At 37.2% G+C, this 19,913-nt stretch overlaps 1 protein-coding gene across 2 annotated transcripts; it reads right to left on the reverse strand.

The window, feature by feature from the left end:
- Positions 1–256: 256 nt before the first annotated feature.
- Positions 257–14,156, reverse strand: LOC140246706 (transcription factor YY2-like). Of its 2 annotated transcripts, none has more exons than XM_072326055.1 (5): positions 13,588–14,156; positions 7,268–7,463; positions 4,725–4,785; positions 3,938–4,096; positions 257–2,686 (listed from the first exon to the last, which is right to left on the reverse strand). In XM_072326055.1, exons 1-5 carry the CDS (start codon positions 14,144–14,146, stop codon positions 2,477–2,479), a joined length of 1,185 nt encoding a protein of 394 aa, XP_072182156.1. In that variant the 5' UTR covers positions 14,147–14,156; the 3' UTR covers positions 257–2,476. The 2 variants fall into 2 exon arrangements, with proteins under 2 accessions (XP_072182156.1, XP_072182148.1); XM_072326047.1 differs by having other exon boundaries at positions 7,259–7,463.
- Between the last annotated feature and the right edge of the window lie 5,757 nt (positions 14,157–19,913).

Here is a 19,913-nt window from a genome sequence, read left to right on the forward strand (position 1 = left end):
AGGAGACGACAATTTTCTTAAGCAAATTACTAACGATACCAAAAAAAGAGTCAGTAGGGATAGCCCTTGTCTGAGTATGACAGTATAATCTATGGGCCAGCTCTAAACCCGCTCCTAAATCTCACCAACAACAGACTTTCCTGATGGAATATTTGCTAGGTCTAAATTACCCCTATGACAGACACAAAATCAAGAATGACCACACAAAATAAATAAATAAATAAATAAATGAATAAATAAATAAAAATAAAAAATAAAGGGTGATAATTCTCCAAGCTGATTCAATTCATATCTCTGCCACTGGACACTTGCCCTGCAAGACCAATTAGGGACCATTCACTGACTGCCTGTGATTTTTATTTTTATTCATCCATCAAGGCACTTGCAAGTTGATGTAAATTATGCTCCAACAATTGAGGATCCAGAGGAATAGTCATAACCAATAAAAACAACAACATCAACAATGTGGCAATAAATCCCTCATTAAACAGGGGTCCTTGTAACCACTTGAGCTCATCTGTAATGTCATGGATGATTCACAACAATATTGGATAAAAATGTACACGTGCAATTTCCCAGAGTTTAACAGAATGCCTACACAGAGTATAAAGTATGCCATATTTCAATTGTTTACATAAAACCTCAGTGACGGAAGCTGCATATGATACGGTTACATCTCTGAATGCTATAAATAGATTACTAGTGTCTGTAAAGGGTATCCTAGTAGCCTGTGCACTGGAATCATGTAGAAATGCAACCAGCCTCTAGGATCAAACCACATTGCACAATGTACATTAACGCAAGGGACATTACCAAAATCTGATCAGCTAAAAAAAGAAAAAGAAAAAGACAGAGAGATAAGAACAATATAAAAGTTCTTCAAATAAGGGGCTGCACTGCTTGTCACTTGTTGCACATTACATTAACACAAAGAACATTAGTGTCTTTTGTGGTGACAGATAGAAACAAAGAAAATTCAATATTGTAATATCAGCTACAATGTTTCTGCATACCTTGTAGCATTTACCTGCTGCCATTAAATATTGACTTCATACAATCCCTGTCATGCCCCTAACTTGCCAAATCATTACTCTTTTTATTTCATTTCGATTTTTTAACACAGCAAAACTCTTGCTGAATTATAGCATATTATTCTTGAAATTCCCTTTTGTGCACTATTCAGTTTGTGTACAGAGCAACCACACGATGCATATAATTTCCTGAGTAGCAGAAGCTGATGTTCATGTTTGACTCCTACTCTATGGTTTGCTAAATGTCATATTGTTTCATGTACTTCATCATACCATACACGATGAAATCAGACACACTGAATAAGAGGGGATCGGCTTTGCCCAGGCTAAACTGCATACTGCTTGATGGGAAAGTATTTCGATTTCAACAAACTCCCATAAGAATTGGGAAAAGGCAATTTCGCAGTCAATGGTAGTTTCTGAAAAGCCTACACTGGCTGTGAGTAAATATGAAGATTTTCACCTTGACTTCACACCATTTTTATATTCTGCTGCACATGACACTGATGGATCACTCTGCTGTACTATCCATGAACAAAGCTACATGACAATTACTGTATACTAGATATTGCTCCACAGTGGGCTTTAAAGCTGAATCCTTAACATTGATGGTGACTTTTGTATGATGCTTCTCAACAATAACAAAATATTGCTCGGTCAATAGTGCCAGCTAAGATGAAATTTGACTTGGTATTTCTTTGGTTACCTCGTAAACAAAAACAACCATGACAATCTCGATATCTGGACAGACAGTGCAAGACTGCAACACCTTCTGCATTCCTGGCCAAAAAAAAAAAAAAAAAAAAAAGCGAAAGTACTGGTCATGTCACACATCAGTGTAGTATATATATACAGAGTTTGTTAGGATCCCGTATCCTCCAGATAAAAGTTGTACGTCAACTTGCATGTCTTTCATTCCTCCTCATATTGAGTTATCATTCTACACAAACCAGAACTGCCAAGAATGGGGTTATCTGTGCATGAATGGAAACATGGATACTGGGATCAGAGATGGGGAGAGTGCAGTCAAGGAAACATTAAGGAGGTGGATGTTAGTGGCAGATCCACAACCCCTTTAGGGGGTTGCAATTTGCTTTGTTATTAGCAGCTACATATGACATTAGCCAACTTGGCAATTTTCTCTTGGCAAATCTCATTACTGGGTATGATATTGACAGGTGTAAGACTACTTTGAAAAACATTCTAGCATGGAAGTGTGTCCTGCAAATAACTGCCATGGACACATAACTTTGTAATCGCTGTGCTTGTGTTGGTCCCGACAGTGCGTCAACATGGAAAATATGACTGTAGTGTGGATGTCACGCAGACTGATTATCAGAAACAAAGCCAACTGCAGAGCAATGCTCTCAAGAATCAAAAGAAAAACAGAAATCCTTCACAAACTGATAATCTTCATGCAATGCGTGCAGTCAAGTTGATGAGACTCAGAGAGGCAGTGTAACGACGACGGTTTGCTGCTGCTGTTTGGCCTTGGCATGAGTGAGTATGTGTGACTTGAGGTTTGTGGACTGGGCAAACTTCTTGTTGCAGCCATCAAAGGGGCAGACGTACGGCCGGTCGCCGGTGTGGATTCTGACGTGGGTACGCAGATTGAAGTCCAAAGAGAACCGCTTGCCGCATCCTTCAAAGGTGCACTAGAGAATTGAACGCAAGGATAACATCACAATTAAAGGTAAAATGACAACGGTACACATTACAACAACATTGAGTGGTGTGACATGTATCAGCACCCAAAATATCTCTTTGACATTTGTGAGCAGCCCTCATCCAGAAAGAGGTATCACTATCAGGGTTTTGATTTTCATGACAAATGGCCTTTTTGCCTAATGTGTCTAGAGCTGTACATCCTTTTGAAACAACCCTTCTCTAATCTATGTGTTCACAGGAAAGATTTATGTGTACATTCCAAATTTTCAGGATGAAATTTTTATCTTACTTGCCCACGGTTCACAGAACTTCTTAAAATATAAATACAATGTACCTGTACAATGTAGCCTACCTCTAAGAACATGGTTTTGAGAAAGAGCACATAGCACAAGCATTATCACTGACAAATAACACTGAAAACTGAAGGGGATTATTTGTAAAGCCATCACATTACATTTTCTGTTTCATATGCTGTCCTGCTTTATTCTTTTCTTTGTACTAAACTGTCTTCTCCTTTGTCATATTACTGGCACCAATTCCCTGTAAACACAATCATCTGTGTAGAATTAGCTGGTGATTGTTCTACTCTGTTCCAAGGGCTTTTCTCATAACAGCATAGACAAGGCTCTTGTGTGTTTGTATCAGCCTTTTATGTTGCCCTCTTGTGTTCACTATCTGCATTAGCCAACGAAAAAAGGACAAGGCAACTTTGGCACCACCGCTGGTTCTAATGAGGTTCATTGTCTCCGCCCACTGGCCCGTCAGTCACGCGCATAGGGTCCAAATATGGCTTATGCGTAAAAGTGCTCTTCATGCTTTTTGTATGTGCAGTAGGTCCTGTTACTGTCCTGGTACTGTTGACAGGCACTTCAGAAAACCAATGGGAAATGTTACCTCTAAACTTGCAAATTGTCCCCCAAAAATACCAGGTGGTATTACAAGCTGCCCTTTCTGTTATTGAGCTACAGAGGGCGTTATTGCTTTGGAAAATACTGCCTGGGCAGCGGGCTATTAACAGCACAGCTGCCAGGTATCCCCTTTGCTGCAGGGGACTTCCTGAGAACTTCAAGATATCTTCATGTCTAGATGAGAGAATATAAAAATCTTCTTGATTCTGAAAGTGTTTTGCCCATTGAAATGCATGCATTAAGTAAATGTCTTCCAGATGGCTCTTTGGAGTCTCCTTGATTTCAGAGGGTGAATGTTAACAGCTGTGTAACAGTGGAGCCGATCATTACCTGGAAAGGTTTCTCGCCAGTGTGAACCAGCTGGTGTCTCTTTAGTTTGGAGCTCTCCACGAAGGCCTTCCCACACTCAGCGCAGACATGTACCCTGGGTCCGTGGGTGTGCAGGTGCTTCCGCATGGCGGAGTTATCACGGAACATTTTTGTACAGCCCTGGGTGATGAATAAACAGTTACCAATTCATAAACATTAGTAAAGCATACCACTTCAATGCCAACCATATGCTGATCTAATATAATCAGCAAAATCAATGTCATCAGTTGGACTGACCAATTCTGCTTGTGCATTCCTCCATGCCATCTCCAAGAATCATCCGAGACAGACTGGAAGTCCAGTGTCTCCTTTACATTACACTGTAGTTTCAAGTTGATTTTTATTTCACAGTTTGTTTTGTTTTGTTTTGTTTTTTAACCAGGCTCCCTCCCTCCCCCACCCCAAATACACACAAAATACAAACACTGCATGTTACTTAAAAAATTAAAGAAAACATGGACATTGGCACAGCAAATGCTCCAAATGAAATAACAATTAAAATTCCATATCCTTCCAGAGATTTATATGGGGCAACATAAACCATTTTTGAACATTTTTTCATACAAATATTCATCAAGATTTGCAAATTTTGCAAACAAAGCAAAAACTATGTTTTCCTCCTTGCTTTGACTACAATTGGTTGCCGAATAAATCTTTGCACATGATTATGACTGTCTAAAGTATCTCTAACTGGGAAGGGAAGGAGGCGCAAAGTAACACAACACAAATGGTACTACTGTATACATACCTTGTGAGGACATGCTATTGTACGAGGTACGTCATCATCCTTCGGCTTTTTGGGCTTGATTCTAGCAAGAAAAATACAAAATAATGATGGTAAAGAAATAGCGCATGCGACCATACTCTTTAAAAAAAAAGAAAAAAAAAAGAAGGAAGTTAACCTAGCTTGAGCCAAAATGTGAACAAAGAGCAGAGGCATTTTACTTCCTTTCCATGAAGCTGATGACAGGGCTGTAAACCTTAAAGCCTCACATAGCTGTTTAATAAAAACATTAGTGTTTGGAACAATGGCTCTGTCAACAGGTTCAGTTTTTGATAAACATCTCACTTTTTTGCATAACATAAACATTCAAGGAATCAGACTCCAAACAGCTTTATCACATTTCTGCTGTCACATAACTCCAGCAAAATTAGTCTACTTGGTAATGTCATACACTTTGTACATGTATTGTACATGTATGCTCTGAAAGTTTTGTTTGGTTTCAGTCACTTACTAACAGCAGATCTCATTAAGAAGGGCTGCCTATTGTCTATAAAAATGCACACAAACAGATACAATAAACATACACAGCACACAATCTACTTTGGGTATGAGGATGACACAGAAAAAATAATAATAATAATGGGGAAAAAAGCTAATCTGACAGAAAGACCGGGGAGGAAAGAAAGACAGGGATTTTAAGTGTTTGTGTTTATGCAAGTGTATGTGTGTGTATCAACTAGCATTTAACTCAAGTCTGGTTATAAGCCAGATTCATAATCATAATAATTTAATATTGCAGAAGATAAACATTGATTTTGGCAAAAAACAAACAAACAAACAAATAACCAAATCTATCCAAATTTGACAACTGCAGTAATAGCGGTTACTAAAGGAATATGCATTTACAGTATATGATACAGATATATTATACAAGTACACTGTACAGTGTACATGTACAATACTAGTAATCATGTCTTTTGAACATGTAAATATTTGCAGCCACTGGCACTGATAGCACTGACCATGACAATGTCTCAAGGAGGGGAAACTTTGAACTTTTATGAATGATAAAAAACAGGACTGCCAATTTGAGAGGTTCCAAAGAGCCACTACAAAGAAACAATGTTCTTGTGTGTTACATGAATATAACTACCGGTACACACTGTCGTAATTCACGAATTAGGAAGTTTTATATTTTGTTTTTGTTTTTCTTTTGTCAGGACATCTGTCTTTACTGCTTTGTTTTGTTTGTTTGTTTTTATCCAGGGTGCCTCCTCTTCCTGTACAATCAGGAATACTTGGTGGGACTGTAGTATCTATGTAGCAGCACAATAATACCCCCCCCCCCCTCAAAAAAAAAAAAAAAATGTCCACACAAGAGACACAAATAGATCTGTATACACATGTAAACATTTGGGTCACTTTCCATAAAAGATGTTAGGATAGCAAATCTTGCTAAATTGTAGAATAGCAACTTCCCGTAGCAACAGCCAATCAGAGAGCAGGATTCTTACCATAACCATGACACTTGACATTGCAGCAAGAGTTGCTATCATAGCAACTTCATATGAAATTGGACCCTGATGTACTTAAAAAAAAGTAAAAAAAAAGAAAAAAAGAAAAGGTCAATGTAAACATGTACACAAGTATAACCTATAAGACCATACAGGATGTCGGAAGTTACACATTGACACTCTGGACACACTGCACTGTTTGTACAGAACAAAACACCTCTAAGGAGAGACAACATGAGACACTAAAGACAAACTACATACACAGATTAATGGGGTTGACATACAACTTCACAAATACAACTGTACGTAGTGTACAATACCAACATAAAGACACACACACACACTAGACAAATGCTATTACAAAAGTATGATGGATATAGATGTACATACAATTGTAGTAAGATGTATAAGATGTATAAGATGTATAAGGGATAAATCAGTATAAATGCTCATGGTGTGATACATGTATATTCATGTATTTGCACATGTATAGAGTATGTGTTTTTTTGCACATGTATAGAGTATGTGTTTTTATATAAATAACCATGTTAAATCTGTCTGCTCTGTTGACCATCCATTTCCTACAACAAAGTGCACAAATTAGAAGTACATTTGTACATGTATTGTGTACCTGTACAGAAGTGCCTCATACTTGAAGTGGAGTACTTTAGGATATGTGTAATGGGATAAATATTATTAATAACTTAAGATCATTTTCTGGAAAAGAGCATTTTTGCATTGCAGATTCTAAATAGATTAAGCAACCCATGATGTTAATGTAACTTTCCCAATTTATGATTGTAAGATTACTGAAACAACAACACTTTCAGGTATCATGTGGATATATCTCTTTGGTCTACCCCTAGACATTTGTCTCTTCCTCCAATTTCATGTCTAAATTATCATTGAGTGATCTCTTTTGCACCAAAGCAAAATACTAAGTAATTGAAGACCCTACATCCAAAATTTGTCCCCACCTCCTCACAGATGATTGTTGGATAGAATGGGTTAGTGGGGACAAGACCATTCACAAACTACACACACCTTGCACACCTTGCAAATTCGGCCAACTGTTTGGGATCACTGAGATCGATTCCCGGGATCCCACCAGGAGGGAGCTTCTTCCCTGTCAGGTACTCCGAGTAGTCCGGTGGTTCGCACTCAAAACCCAGTGATCTGTCCGTGGCTGGAGGGGCGATAACTTGCTGTGGTGGTGTGACAGGGTCATCTGACAGCTGCTTCTTCTCTTCTGTTTTAGGAATCACAAGGGGGAAAAGTAGAATGACAAAAAAGTTAAAAACAGTTCACTGATGGAAGGTTGATTTTCCTTTCTAAATATCCTGAATGGTATGTCAGAATATGCGCTATATGTAGTGTTCAAAATCTTATGTGTCAGTACAGTATGTGACTTTAGCCACAAATGTGGAATACAGTGGTTATACTGTACTTGTACACAACATGTACATGCTTCTGTGTACTGAAAAAGAAATGAAGAAGAGTAAGACAGAGTACAGTATACCCCTTTGGTTTAGGTACAATTTCACACTAAATGACGATAGTTACTAATATGAATAAAAGTCAGTTCTTAGAACGCATAATACCATAAGATCTCTAAGAGTCTCTAGAGGAGATGCGTGTACAAATGGAAACAAAATCTTTCAGATATTTCTCTAATGTGGTGAAAGAGTATGGATAGCGGTAAGCCATTGTGTAATTGGAAAGACAATCCCCCTCCCAACCCTCCCCCTTTTAACTACAGATTTTACCTACAGTATTGTTACTTGCAAAATATTCAAATAGTTTTAATGAAATGGCACCTCTATCATTCTTGATTACTGGGACTTTAAGGACTTTAACAAGAATCTGGAAATAACAATGAAAACTAGCTGGATCTGACAACATTGCTATGATGGGATTCCCCTGAAAAAGGACATTTGATAACATTTGAATGCAAGGACACTACAAAGTACGTACATCTGGTAATAAAGGTGAGAAAACTTGTGTGTTGATACTCAAATTAAACATGCAACTCAAATTAAACATGCAACTAAAATGAAAAAAAAAATAATGAAAACAAGTAACCTCGAATTACACTGTATAAGATGATAATTCATTAATCCTTCTTCATACAAGAATTTAATCTTAAAATTTCTTTTTCCAATGCCACACGTACTGTACTGTAGTGTGTAATATTAAAGGTCATGTAATTTTCAGCTGATATATTTCTATTTTTTATTTGTGCTTGTCCTGGTAAGATGACTTTTGTGCATTTTTAATTCCCTGGAATGAAAACATTTAATACCCTACCGTTACATATTCAAGCAATATGTTGAGGTAGCATACTGTATGAGCTGAAATTTTCGCGTACAGATATTTTCGCGCATTGCTACGTAGGAGGACATTTTCACGTGTTGTTAATTTCGCGGTTGTGAGGTCTAACTGTACTTACAATGTACATTGTATCTACAACTGTATTCGCACGTTGTTATTTTCGCGGTTCAAAGGTGATTCACGAAAATAAAACCACCGCGAAAATTTCAGCTCGTACAGTACAATGTGTACTTTAATTTTTTGCACTATGTAGTTTCAGGTCACACAAAATGAGTAAAAATTTCCACACCATGAAGATTTTCACTTTTATAATACAGTGTACAATTGTATGTTGTACAGTTGTATAAACCGTTAAATGTACAGTCAGCAAAATTATTTATCTTTACTGGTGTTTCAGGAAGTCCAGCTCAATTTAAGAATGACTAAAAATTATGGCATGCCACTGGTTTCCTTGTTTAATTTCATTAGCCTAATCATCACCTACATGTACTTCAAATTATTATTGTTTACAGAATAATTCCATGAAATTTATTTATCTGTATTATCAATGGTTACATTAAAAAGGTCTCCAAAATCTTTATTTTCATTACAAAGTCGAGCAACATTAAAGAAACACACAGCATACCATGATTTTTTAGTCAATCTTAAATTTTAAGTTTCAACTAAAAGCACTTGCGCTAACTTTTGGTTTCCTTGTGAACAGCAACTTTGTAGAATTATGCTACATGTATCATATTTAACTCTCAAATATCATAATTTAATCATGTTATTGTAAAGGAGTAACAGATAAGTATATTTTTTCACATATGTATGTAGATACAATTGTGTTATGATTCAAAATGTTCAAAATGTTGTTGCTAATAAAACTTCAAACTTCAACTTCGACTTATTCGTGAAACAACCCCAGATACATTGTACATTTGTATACAGTTTACTTTGAATATGCACCCCATGGATCAGAATGGAAGTCATGCAATATTCTTTTGATAGAATGCAAAAGTATCAATATTTTCCCAAACTCAAAAAAGGTATCCAGGGGCGGGCTGGGTACGTACTAATCCCTTGGTACATGTCATAATCGATGTACCGCATAGGAGGAAAGCTCGCGGACCCATGTCGCTGGTGTTTAGGAGAGCACTAAGCCACACGCTAGCTGTGTGTGCAATGACGTCGGGATCACACTGGTACATGGTCCTGGGGGGTGTTTCACAAAGATTTAAGTTTGACTTAACTCATGCGTAAATCCCCAAACCTTGCATAAATCCCCAAGTCCTGCGTAAATTTACGCAGGACTTTGAATCCTGTTTCACAAAGCTTAAGTCATGCGTAAGTCCCACCAAGTCCTGCGTAACTCTACGCATGGCCTGAAGCCATGCGTAAAGTCAGACTTAAATTCCAAAATGGGAAGTTCAAAAGCATAATCAACTCCTAATATTCATTAATTTCTTCCACTTTATCTTATCCTGAGTGAGATGGCAGTATTTTTAACAAACTAGATTAAGTAGAGAATCACTAGTTTCGTAGAGGGTCTACTCCTACACTATTTACTGAACAATGTTCCAAATTAAAAATAGTCATAAAAATAGATCCCTACCTACAAATGTACTGATAGCTTGAATTAAAGTTAAACCAAAATTTTAGCTCATAAAGAGCTATATAATCTACATGTATCTGGACTTTGGAAATTAATTATATTTCTACCAATCCTTTCTTGCCTGTGTTATCTTCTTAGCTGCTTACCCATGAATATTAATGCATGCCTATCCATTATAAATATCATGCATTCACAACAAATTAGAAAAACCTAACAAATTAGTTAGACCTATACTTGTTAGAAATATTATACCTCTTGTATACAGGACGGGGCTGTGTCTATCTACACTAACTGGTTAGACCGATAAATTGTCTCTTGTTCGGTAGCCTAATTGTATCTGTACAGTCTGTAATACGGTCGACTGCATTAGCGACCGTATAAATACAGTTAACAAGAGGCTACCCGACAAGAGGCAGATTTATTGGTCTACCTCTACACGTGACTGCCAATGAAATTAGCCAAGTTTCCATTTCTACGGTACCAGTTACATCTTAATGAATGCTCTTTTTTTTTTTCCTGGAAGCAAAAAACAAAACAAAATAAGACATAACAACCCCCCCCCCCCAGCATTTTGTGTCAGTTAGAGGAAACGGTTAGCCAATAGACGGTCACCTCTGCCTCGCATCAAAGGCTACAGTAACGTATACACGGAAAACGTTAGAGGTCTAGTAGTTTCTATGCCTAATCTTGATTGATGCAGTTCTCAAACACTTTCCAAAATCCGAAAACACATAAATTCATCAATTACTTCCCAATTCAACTCAGGGCCCAGCAATTGGACTTTAAAATTTGACCAATTGATAGCCATTAGCCATGATTTATTATGGTTTAACTAACCTTATACATGCAGTCTAGGGCAATCATGCACTTTGTTTTCTTCAAAATCGTGAAGATGTGGCACTGTGCCCCTATCTTGATTAATAACACAGTGCACAGACTCTACACTAACTGTTAGGCATGCCATGTTTAATTGATAGTCATACTAATACTATTCTACAACTGATAAGAGTTTTAGTAGACATAACTATACACAGCCTAGTTATTCGCACAGCGTATTAACAGCGTCTGGTCGGGCTAATGTACCGTTAGTGCACCAGTTTTCAACAGGACCCAGATTTCGACACCCAGCAGATAATTCTTATAAAATTTCATACTCAATACAAATGTCTGACTTCAGCAATCAACCAAGTTATCAATCACATTTCTAGTCTTATATAAACACCGTTTGTCACTTGTCATCATAATCCGACGGTAGAATATTTAGGAGAAAAGCAACACAGTGTCAGCGGAAATGTTAATGTCAGCCATTTTTAGGGGTTCAATACAATATGACGCATTTTGTATACATCGCCGTAAAATTAAATTCACCCGTGCCGGTTATCTTGCTTAAGTATCAGTTTGTTTGCCAAATCTTGATGTTTGATTTCGTAATCGTCTTTAGTAATTTCATGGCTGAATTCGTGATAAATGAGCAAACTTGTAGAAAGAGTTGGCTTTGAGAATGTGGCACCAGATTTCGACATTTCCATATCAAGACACGTTATAGAGGAAACAACAAGTTCTTACGCCGGTATGATTGCTAGTTTGCGTCCACAATGCAGTGTACGCGTACTGTACGCGCCGTGTGATTTCTGTGTGATGCGCGCTGTGATTGTGTTGAAAAATGATGCTGGGTGTCGAAATCTGATGCCAGCGACGGCGTGACGGAAATCGCTTAAAAATTGAACGCGAGTGCATTCAAATGGAATTCGTTTAAGGCATATTATTATTGGCCTTTGTAGCTCAACTTCATATCGAAATTCCGAGGTAAAACGGTGCAGTATTGATGGTAAACAAGGAAATGTGCTAAAGTGTCGAAAACCGGTGCCCTTACTGTAGACATTGTCTAATGACATGATATTAGTAATGAGCAGAGTCTACAAATTACAATACAGAAGTACCGGTACAACACACACAGAGTTCATAATATTCAGTCCCTTCCTAACCTTCGATGAATCATCTCTTGCTCAAATTACATAATTTCAAGGACCTACCTAATGACTAACAGATTAAGCTATATACACTCACTTCTGTAGTTACGACAAACCCTAGCTAGTTGGAAAAGAAAAATTCTCTTCGTGTGCAACAAGAGGCTAGCCAGAATCCTCTTCTTGTCTACCAAGGTCCACAGTTACCTTGTACCAATTGTGCAATGTGAATGGTTGTACAGAATGCAGAGATCTCAGTGCCAGCTAGCTGCTGCGAGCTGCGCGAGCAACCCCATTCATCCGGACTTTCACACAGTCCAATATAAACATGTGGGACTGGATTAAAGAGGCCTCATGCACAAAACATCTCTTATATCAAAATAATCATCAAACGAGCGGCTATTCATGTACAAAAGAGTCAGTAAATGAGCACTGTGAATAACGAATGATACAGTAATGTCATATGAATCGTAGTTGCAGAAAATCAAAGCAATTTCCCTTCCAGAAATTACTCAAAAATCATCAGCAGACAACAAATGGCTAATTTGCATATTTTTGGCTCGTCCATTATTATTCAAATTGAATAAGTCAGTCTTAGCCTAAGATTGACTTTGTGAAACAGACTTAAAAAGTCGCACTTAGACTAAGATTGACTAGCGCCAAGTCTGACTTACTAAGTGCGACCTTTGTGAAACAGGCCCCTGTATTACGCCTAGTACAGCGTGTGAGTGTACGCGGGAACTGAATTATGCTATGTATACTGTAGAATGTAGGGCCAAGCAGGTCGAGGCGCCCACTTCTAACAGGGCGTACTCAACAATGGCAGAATCTGCGTCCGAGATGAAATGTAATCTTCAATATTATCAGCAATTTTCACCTCAAAATCGCCAAAATTCAATACTAGTCATATCACAAACTCTTTAAACGCAATCTCCGTTTCACGAGAGATATTCAAAACTATAACATAATGCTCAAACTAGACAAAGAACGAAGAGCATCGTTGCGATATCGGTCACAAAAAAATCGCCATTTTGAAATCGCCATTTTGAAATATGGCTGCGCCCATGCACCAAACATGGCGTAAAAGATGGCCGAAATTGCACCAAAACAAACGAAATAACATGTGATTATTTCCGAAACCGAAGTTGAAATACCACTGTCATGGTTGATATGTGATATGAGTACTGAAACACACACAATACTTCATGGAGATGCATTACATATTTCGCGAACGGTCAAAAAGTCCTGCGACTTGCGAGTTCGTGCGCTTGCTATCACTCGTACGGCAACACACCATTCTCGTGCATGTACGCAAGCCTAGACAATTCCGCATTGATCGCACACAGTTAGCAGAGCACCACAGCAGCAGCACACAAGCGAGAGGAGTGGAAGTACCTCGCTGCAAGAAATTAGGTCTTCCTTACATTCGTGTCGGTATTTGTTTTGAAATAGTTCGAGTAGATCAGAGTAAAAATACTCACCCGAAGCCCACATTGTCACTGAAAATTCTCCCTCTAGAGTTTTGATTTGAACTTGCTTGTGCTCCCATTTTCTAGTGCTTTTTTCCGAGTCGAACGACAGCTCTCCACTTGCTAGGACTCTCGTTCGTGAATTTTTCTTTCCTTTCTTCCGTCGACTTGGGCCGGCTAGAGTTTCGTCAGATAAATCTGAAGTTGGTACAGGAACCGGTACAGAATCCGAATCAATAATATAACTAGATCCCAAGTCATCAACATCTCCAACAATTTCTTCACGAGTCTGAAGGACAATTTCTTCACGATCTGATAAATGTTGAAGAGAAATAGGTTGGCATTCGATCGCTTCCACCGTCTCACATTCAACCGTTTCCACTTGTCCAATTCCATCAACCGGTATTGTGACAATATTCGTTTCTGGCATGGCTTCTATGTGTTCCATTGGTATACTCTCTATTTCCACCTCCTGCACAGGCAGTTCAATTTCAGTGTCAATGATATCCGGATCATCCGCCATTTTGGTAGAAATGTATGGTAGCTCGATATCAACCTCGTCGGCGTCCATTTTGGATTACTTCCGTAGCTCGCTCCCCTGTTTTCTCGGCAGCCACTTCGTCACTCTTCGCAGGGGGTCGTGACGCGGGCATGAAAATCTCGCAGTTTCTCGTTTATAGGTCACGTGATTACCAAGTTAATGATCTCTCAGATTGATTGGCTTTTGATCTCCACTCTCTTTCACCGGGAAGAAATCAGTGATCTTGATCTTGATCTTGATGTCATTGATGAACAAACGCCAAACTGTGGCTATCCCGTACATATTGGCAATGCATAAGTCGGAGAAATATCTGGGAGCAGTGATTACAAAAATGTTCAAGATATCACTTTTGTTGCATTATGTGTAGGTCAGTTGTATCACAAAATATCCTACCATTTAATCATTTTTTTTTTGCAATAAAGCCTAAAATAAAAGGAGATATTCCTACTTTTCTCATTAAACCATAACTGTAAATGGTTTAGTCTGGAAACATTTTTATTATAATTATTGTTCACATTTTGTATATTTAACAATACTTAACATCGATTATACTGGATCAAATTTTTACATTCGTTGTTTCTGTCCCTAACTCACATTTTACTGTTTTGAAGCACTACCAAGTTTTTGTTTTATCTGCAAACGGTAAATTGTTTTCATGGAGGTCTTTAAATTTTTGGACTGTAGGAGCTTCCCTTCCTTCATCTGGGAGGTCATTCCACTGGGGTAAGGTTTAAATCTATACTTCATTAGTGTATATGAATACATATATACATGTATATAATATGCCTGGCAAGATGAAAATTTGGATATAAATGCCTGTTCCACCAGCCTACCGACAGTCAACTGAGCGGTTTTCTGACGAGTTTTTGTTTTTGTTTTTGTTTTGGTTTCGGGGGGGGGGGGGGGAAGGGACGTACAACGCACTCTGCCATTGGAGCGACACAGATATGACGGCAGCCAAGAGTATATATACTGACGGTGCTTCTACAATTAAAGTAATTGCTGCTGTATAAGCACAATCATCGAAACTTCAATAGTTGCAAGCAACAACAACAAGAACAAGAAAATAATAGTTGCAAGCAACAACAACAAAACAAGAGAGAGATTTAGCATTTTCAGAATTGAAATTCAGCGATCTGATGCATACTTTTGATGAAATACTTAAAATTACTTCTATCGAAAAAAAAAAAAGGTAAGAAAAATAAACATTCAGGACAAGTTTAACCTCTAAATCACGGTATCTGCTCGGGGTTATCTGCAGATGCAGTCATCTCTAGTCTTGTTCCTCGTGTATTACTCATCCCGCGTGTGTAAGTTAATGGGAGTGGACAGAGCCGGGGGGGGGGGGGGGGGGTTCCTGTCCCTCTCCCGCACGCTGGAGGTTTTTATTTTGTTTTGTTTTTAGTATTGACATGTAACCCTCTGATGCACATTTTTGTGAAATACACTGTATTTGGAATAGTTCTCGGTTCCCAAGGTGTACCATTATTCAACTCCTGAGAATGGAGGAGGATCGAGATAGGGGAGTGTATGTGGGAGGGGATATTATATCTTCTATTATAGAGCCTACTCGGTACCAAGCAAGGGGAGGGTGGGTGGGAGGGGTTGTGGGAGTGGGTATCCCCATCATTTCATTTCATTTTCATTTATTTATTTCAGCACGGCACCATGATTCAGCCAGACGGCTGTTCTTCCTCATGTCCGTGAAACACTAATGAGGTAACGTGTAATTCCAGAATTTGAATTTGAAGATTTGTGCACACTTTGGGTGATATACCGTATGTCTCCCCCCCCCCCCCCAAAAAAAAAAGCAAAGAAGAAAAGATAAATAACTAAATAAAAATACAACGGGACCCTCCGCAATGATACATTTTAAGATAGTGAATCAATCCAAATACAATTTCAGGGTATGAAACTATAATTCATTGCCCACATCTTATACAGAAAACCCCATTCGATTTGCTTCACTGGTCAAAATGAGGAATTTTGTAGAGCATGTCAGGAATCTCTTCCCTCCAAGTTCTGTCTATTGTGTTTACACATTGACATGCAGTTCCGTGTCCAAGAGCATCCAAGTGCTAAACTTAGAAGAATCAGACTTTTGACATGCTTTACAACCATCTACATTTCTCTGTAACCGCTTAACCAAATTGAATGGGGTTTCTGTAAAATAGAGCTAAGATGTTATATTCTAAGACCCTGAGGTAGCATTTGGACAATTTAAAGGGATCGTATAGTTTTGGTTGAGACCTAATTTCAGGTTTCTAACATTTTTTGGTGAGATAACGAGAAACCTCTTATGAAATATGAAAGAGCACGTAATTCTATGAGGAATTCAACATTTATTTGATGAAAAATTGTTTTGAAATGGCTGAGATATCCAAAAAAAGAGCAATTCTAATAAAGTGTGGGACCCACACTTTATTACGATCACTTTGTTTTACCTTTGTTTTTGGATGTTTCAGTCATTCCAAACCCGATTTTCATCAAATAAAATTTGAATTCCTCTTAAAATGGTATGCTCTGTACTATATCATAAGTGTTTTCTTGGTATCTCGCAAAAAGTTAAAAGCCCAATTCTCATCTCCACCAATACTGTACCATCCCTTTAATCATATTGGGTGTTATCAATGCGAAAATCCGATTGAATTTTTTGGACATACTGTATTCAGATTTGGACAACTTTGTTTTATCAAGAAAGTGTGAAAATTAGGTAGGCCTATACATGGAAAATGAAAATAGCTCCCTCATAGGGGCTGTCAACTCTTGTTCTGTGCACTGATGATATGATACTGCACTTAAATCTACTTGGATGATCTGGATTGTCATTCAAATCATATATAATGCTTTATAATGCACTTATTCTTCCTCATTGACTTATTGTAATGTTTGGGGTAATTGTAATAAGACGCGGGTAAATTTGTTATTTTTATCGCAAAAGAAGGCAATCATTATGTTCACACTCTGCATACGTAGCGCATACGACCCCGTTAAAGCAGATAATGTAATAAAATTGATGATACAAGTGTATACATACGTTTGAAACTTCTGTATTCGTGTACAAATATAAAAAAAAAGAATGCTGCCGTAGTCCTTAAAACTTTTTCGATTATACGGTACAAACATTCATTCGTACCCTATACAAGACACTCGAGAGATTTCCATTTTCATATAATCCAAAATCCCCTTCTTAGATCACAGGTCAGTGAGGCATCATGGACCAGATACGTGGAATACCTTACCCGACTCCCTGGAAACACGAACATCACTGTTTTTCCTTAAAGGGGAAATTCAGTCCAAATATATATAAGTTAGTCTGATAAGAAAGAGTAAAATATTACGAGTTCAACGGTACAATTTTGATTGAAATCGGATGAAAAATAAGGAAGTTATGGCACTTTGAAGTTTCACTATTTTTGGAGGAAACAGTTCTTGAACAGTCAATATAGATATACAAATGGCAAAGTGGGCATGTCATATTCCCTCAAAACTTACCATATAGTTAGTATGCATAAAATTTTAAAATTTCCATTTTTTTTATTCAAACGCAATTATGCCCGAGGCTCAAATCCTCGTATATCTGTCTGATCACTATTCGAAAGTTATTCAACTATAGGAATAGCAGCATGTTTCAAACTTCAATGACAGAAACATTGAATTTTTGTATTTTTTTTGTACACGATCAATGGAAAATTGTGAGGGTAAACATGGTTAGCTCACTCATTTGCATATTAATATCATTTGCAAATTTGAATTTGCATTGAATTTTTGTATTTTTTTTTGTACACGATCAATGGAAAATTGTGAGGGTAAACATGGTTAGCTCACTCATTTGCATATTAATATCCGCTGGACAAGAACTGTTTTGCAGAAATTAGCAAAACTTCAAAATGCCATAACTTTCTTATTTTTCATCCGATTTCAGTCAAACTTTTACCGTTGAACTCGTAAGATTTTACTCTTTTTTATAAGACTAACTTTTATTTGGACTAGATTTCCTCTTTAAAGCTATAGTTTAAAGCAATATGTTTTAACCCAATATATTAAGCTTAATATATTAATATTAATGAAACATAATTATTGATATAATTCTGTTTAATTTTTGGTTTCACTTTGTTAGTATTATCGTATTGATATATTGAAGAATAGCATGGCTCCAACACATCATACTGCACACGCCCAGCACTCACTCACGTCATCTTCTTCTCTTTTTTTCCACTAAAACATATACTGTTGCGATTAAAAAAAAAAATACTTTTCGTGAGAGTCAATTAACCTGAGCTACATTCCCAATGAGGCCATCAGCCCAGTCAAGCCATGTTTATATGCTGACGGTCTCCTGCTTCCTTATTGAATCAATTGTATAACTGTCTTTCTTGTATTATACGTAATCATAAACATTTTACAATGATTTTGTTATGCATGTAGTAAACTGCACTTTTGTATTAATTGTTCATTTGTCATTTGCTTATGTTTTGTATGAATTTATCACATTTATGTAATTTATTTTGATTTGATTTGAGAAGTAAACTAAATACGAACGAACGAATATTAAGCTTTGACTTGTAGATATATCATGCGGTTATCGTTGTGATTCCTTTGAAATTAACGAGCACATGCAAAAAGAGGAGCATCTCTTGCATTCTGTGACATCGGAAAGATGAAGAAGAAGAAGAAGAAGAAGAAGAAGAAACTACCACCATACTGAAAAACCTGGAAAGGATGTCAAACACTTACCCACATGCTATTATCATTAAGATAAAATATCTCTTTTTTTGTTTTCGTTTTTGGATAATCCTAAGAGAAGCTATGAGAAATCAGTGAAGCCAGTTGAGAAATCCGACATAACTCTAAGAAAAAAATGACGTAAATGTGAGACACTAACTAGAATATGCAATATATTTATGTACATTTATAATACAACCATTCACACATATAAGACTACATAATTATATTTATACACAATTTATGTACAAAATATACATATTTATGATACATGATATCATATTACCATAACTTATGTTTTATGTACACATACCTAAGATGCGTTTACACTGCTTAAAAGACGAACTGATATAGTTCATAGTCACATGGTATTAGCGGAGTCAAGATTCTGCACCCACTTCTGTGTCCTGATCCATAGCAGTCCGCATATAAGTTAATCTAATATTAAAAAAAAGAGGAAGATTTTACGAATTCAACGGTAAAAATTTGACTGAAATCGAATGAAAAATAAGGAGGTTATGACATTTTGAAGTTTTGCTAATTTCTGCAAAAACAGTTTTTGTACAGTGGAGATGAATATGTAAATGAGTGAGCCAACCATGTCATACCCTCACAATTTTCCATTGATCATGTACAAAAAAAAAAAAAAAAAAATGACGAAAATTCACTGTTTCTGTCTTTGACATCTGAAACATGACGTTATTCCTGATTGAATAACTTCAAAACGAGGATTTGAGCCTTGGGCATAATTGCGTTTTAATGAAAATCTGTGCCCTGTTGCATAAAACCCTTACCGCTGGACTTACCGCTCCTTTCTAGCGGTAAGTCTTCAGATTAGCGGTAAATTTTATAATCCTTGATGCTGATTGGCTGTGACGCCTAATTTTGACAGTAGTTACCATTAAAATTCAACGGTAAGTTTTATGCAACGGGCCACTGGAAATTTCCAAATTTTATGTACAAACTGCAGTATAATTATGGTAAGTTGTGAGGGAATGACAGGCTCACTTTTCCATTTGCATATTCCACTGTTCAAGAACTGTTCCCCCTCCAAAAAAAAAAAAAAAAATAT

This window comes from Diadema setosum, chromosome 1 (assembly GCF_964275005.1).
Source record: "Diadema setosum chromosome 1, eeDiaSeto1, whole genome shotgun sequence".
Lineage (NCBI taxonomy): Eukaryota > Metazoa > Echinodermata > Echinoidea > Diadematoida > Diadematidae > Diadema > Diadema setosum.

What these genes read in the sequence shown, in the direction of transcription:
- LOC140246706 (XM_072326047.1), bottom strand. Translation starts at nt 14,146, where the DNA reads ATGGACGCCGACGAGGTTGATATCGAGCTACCATACATTTCTACCAAA. An exon ending in GAATTTGCAAGGTGTGCAAG is followed by an intron (nt 4,786 to 7,258) that starts GTGTGTGTAGTT and finishes TTTTCTTGCTAG; the next exon opens with AATCAAGCCCAAAAAGCCGA. An exon ending in CAATAGCATGTCCTCACAAG is followed by an intron (nt 4,097 to 4,724) that starts GTATGTATACAG and finishes TTCATCACCCAG; the next exon opens with GGCTGTACAAAAATGTTCCG.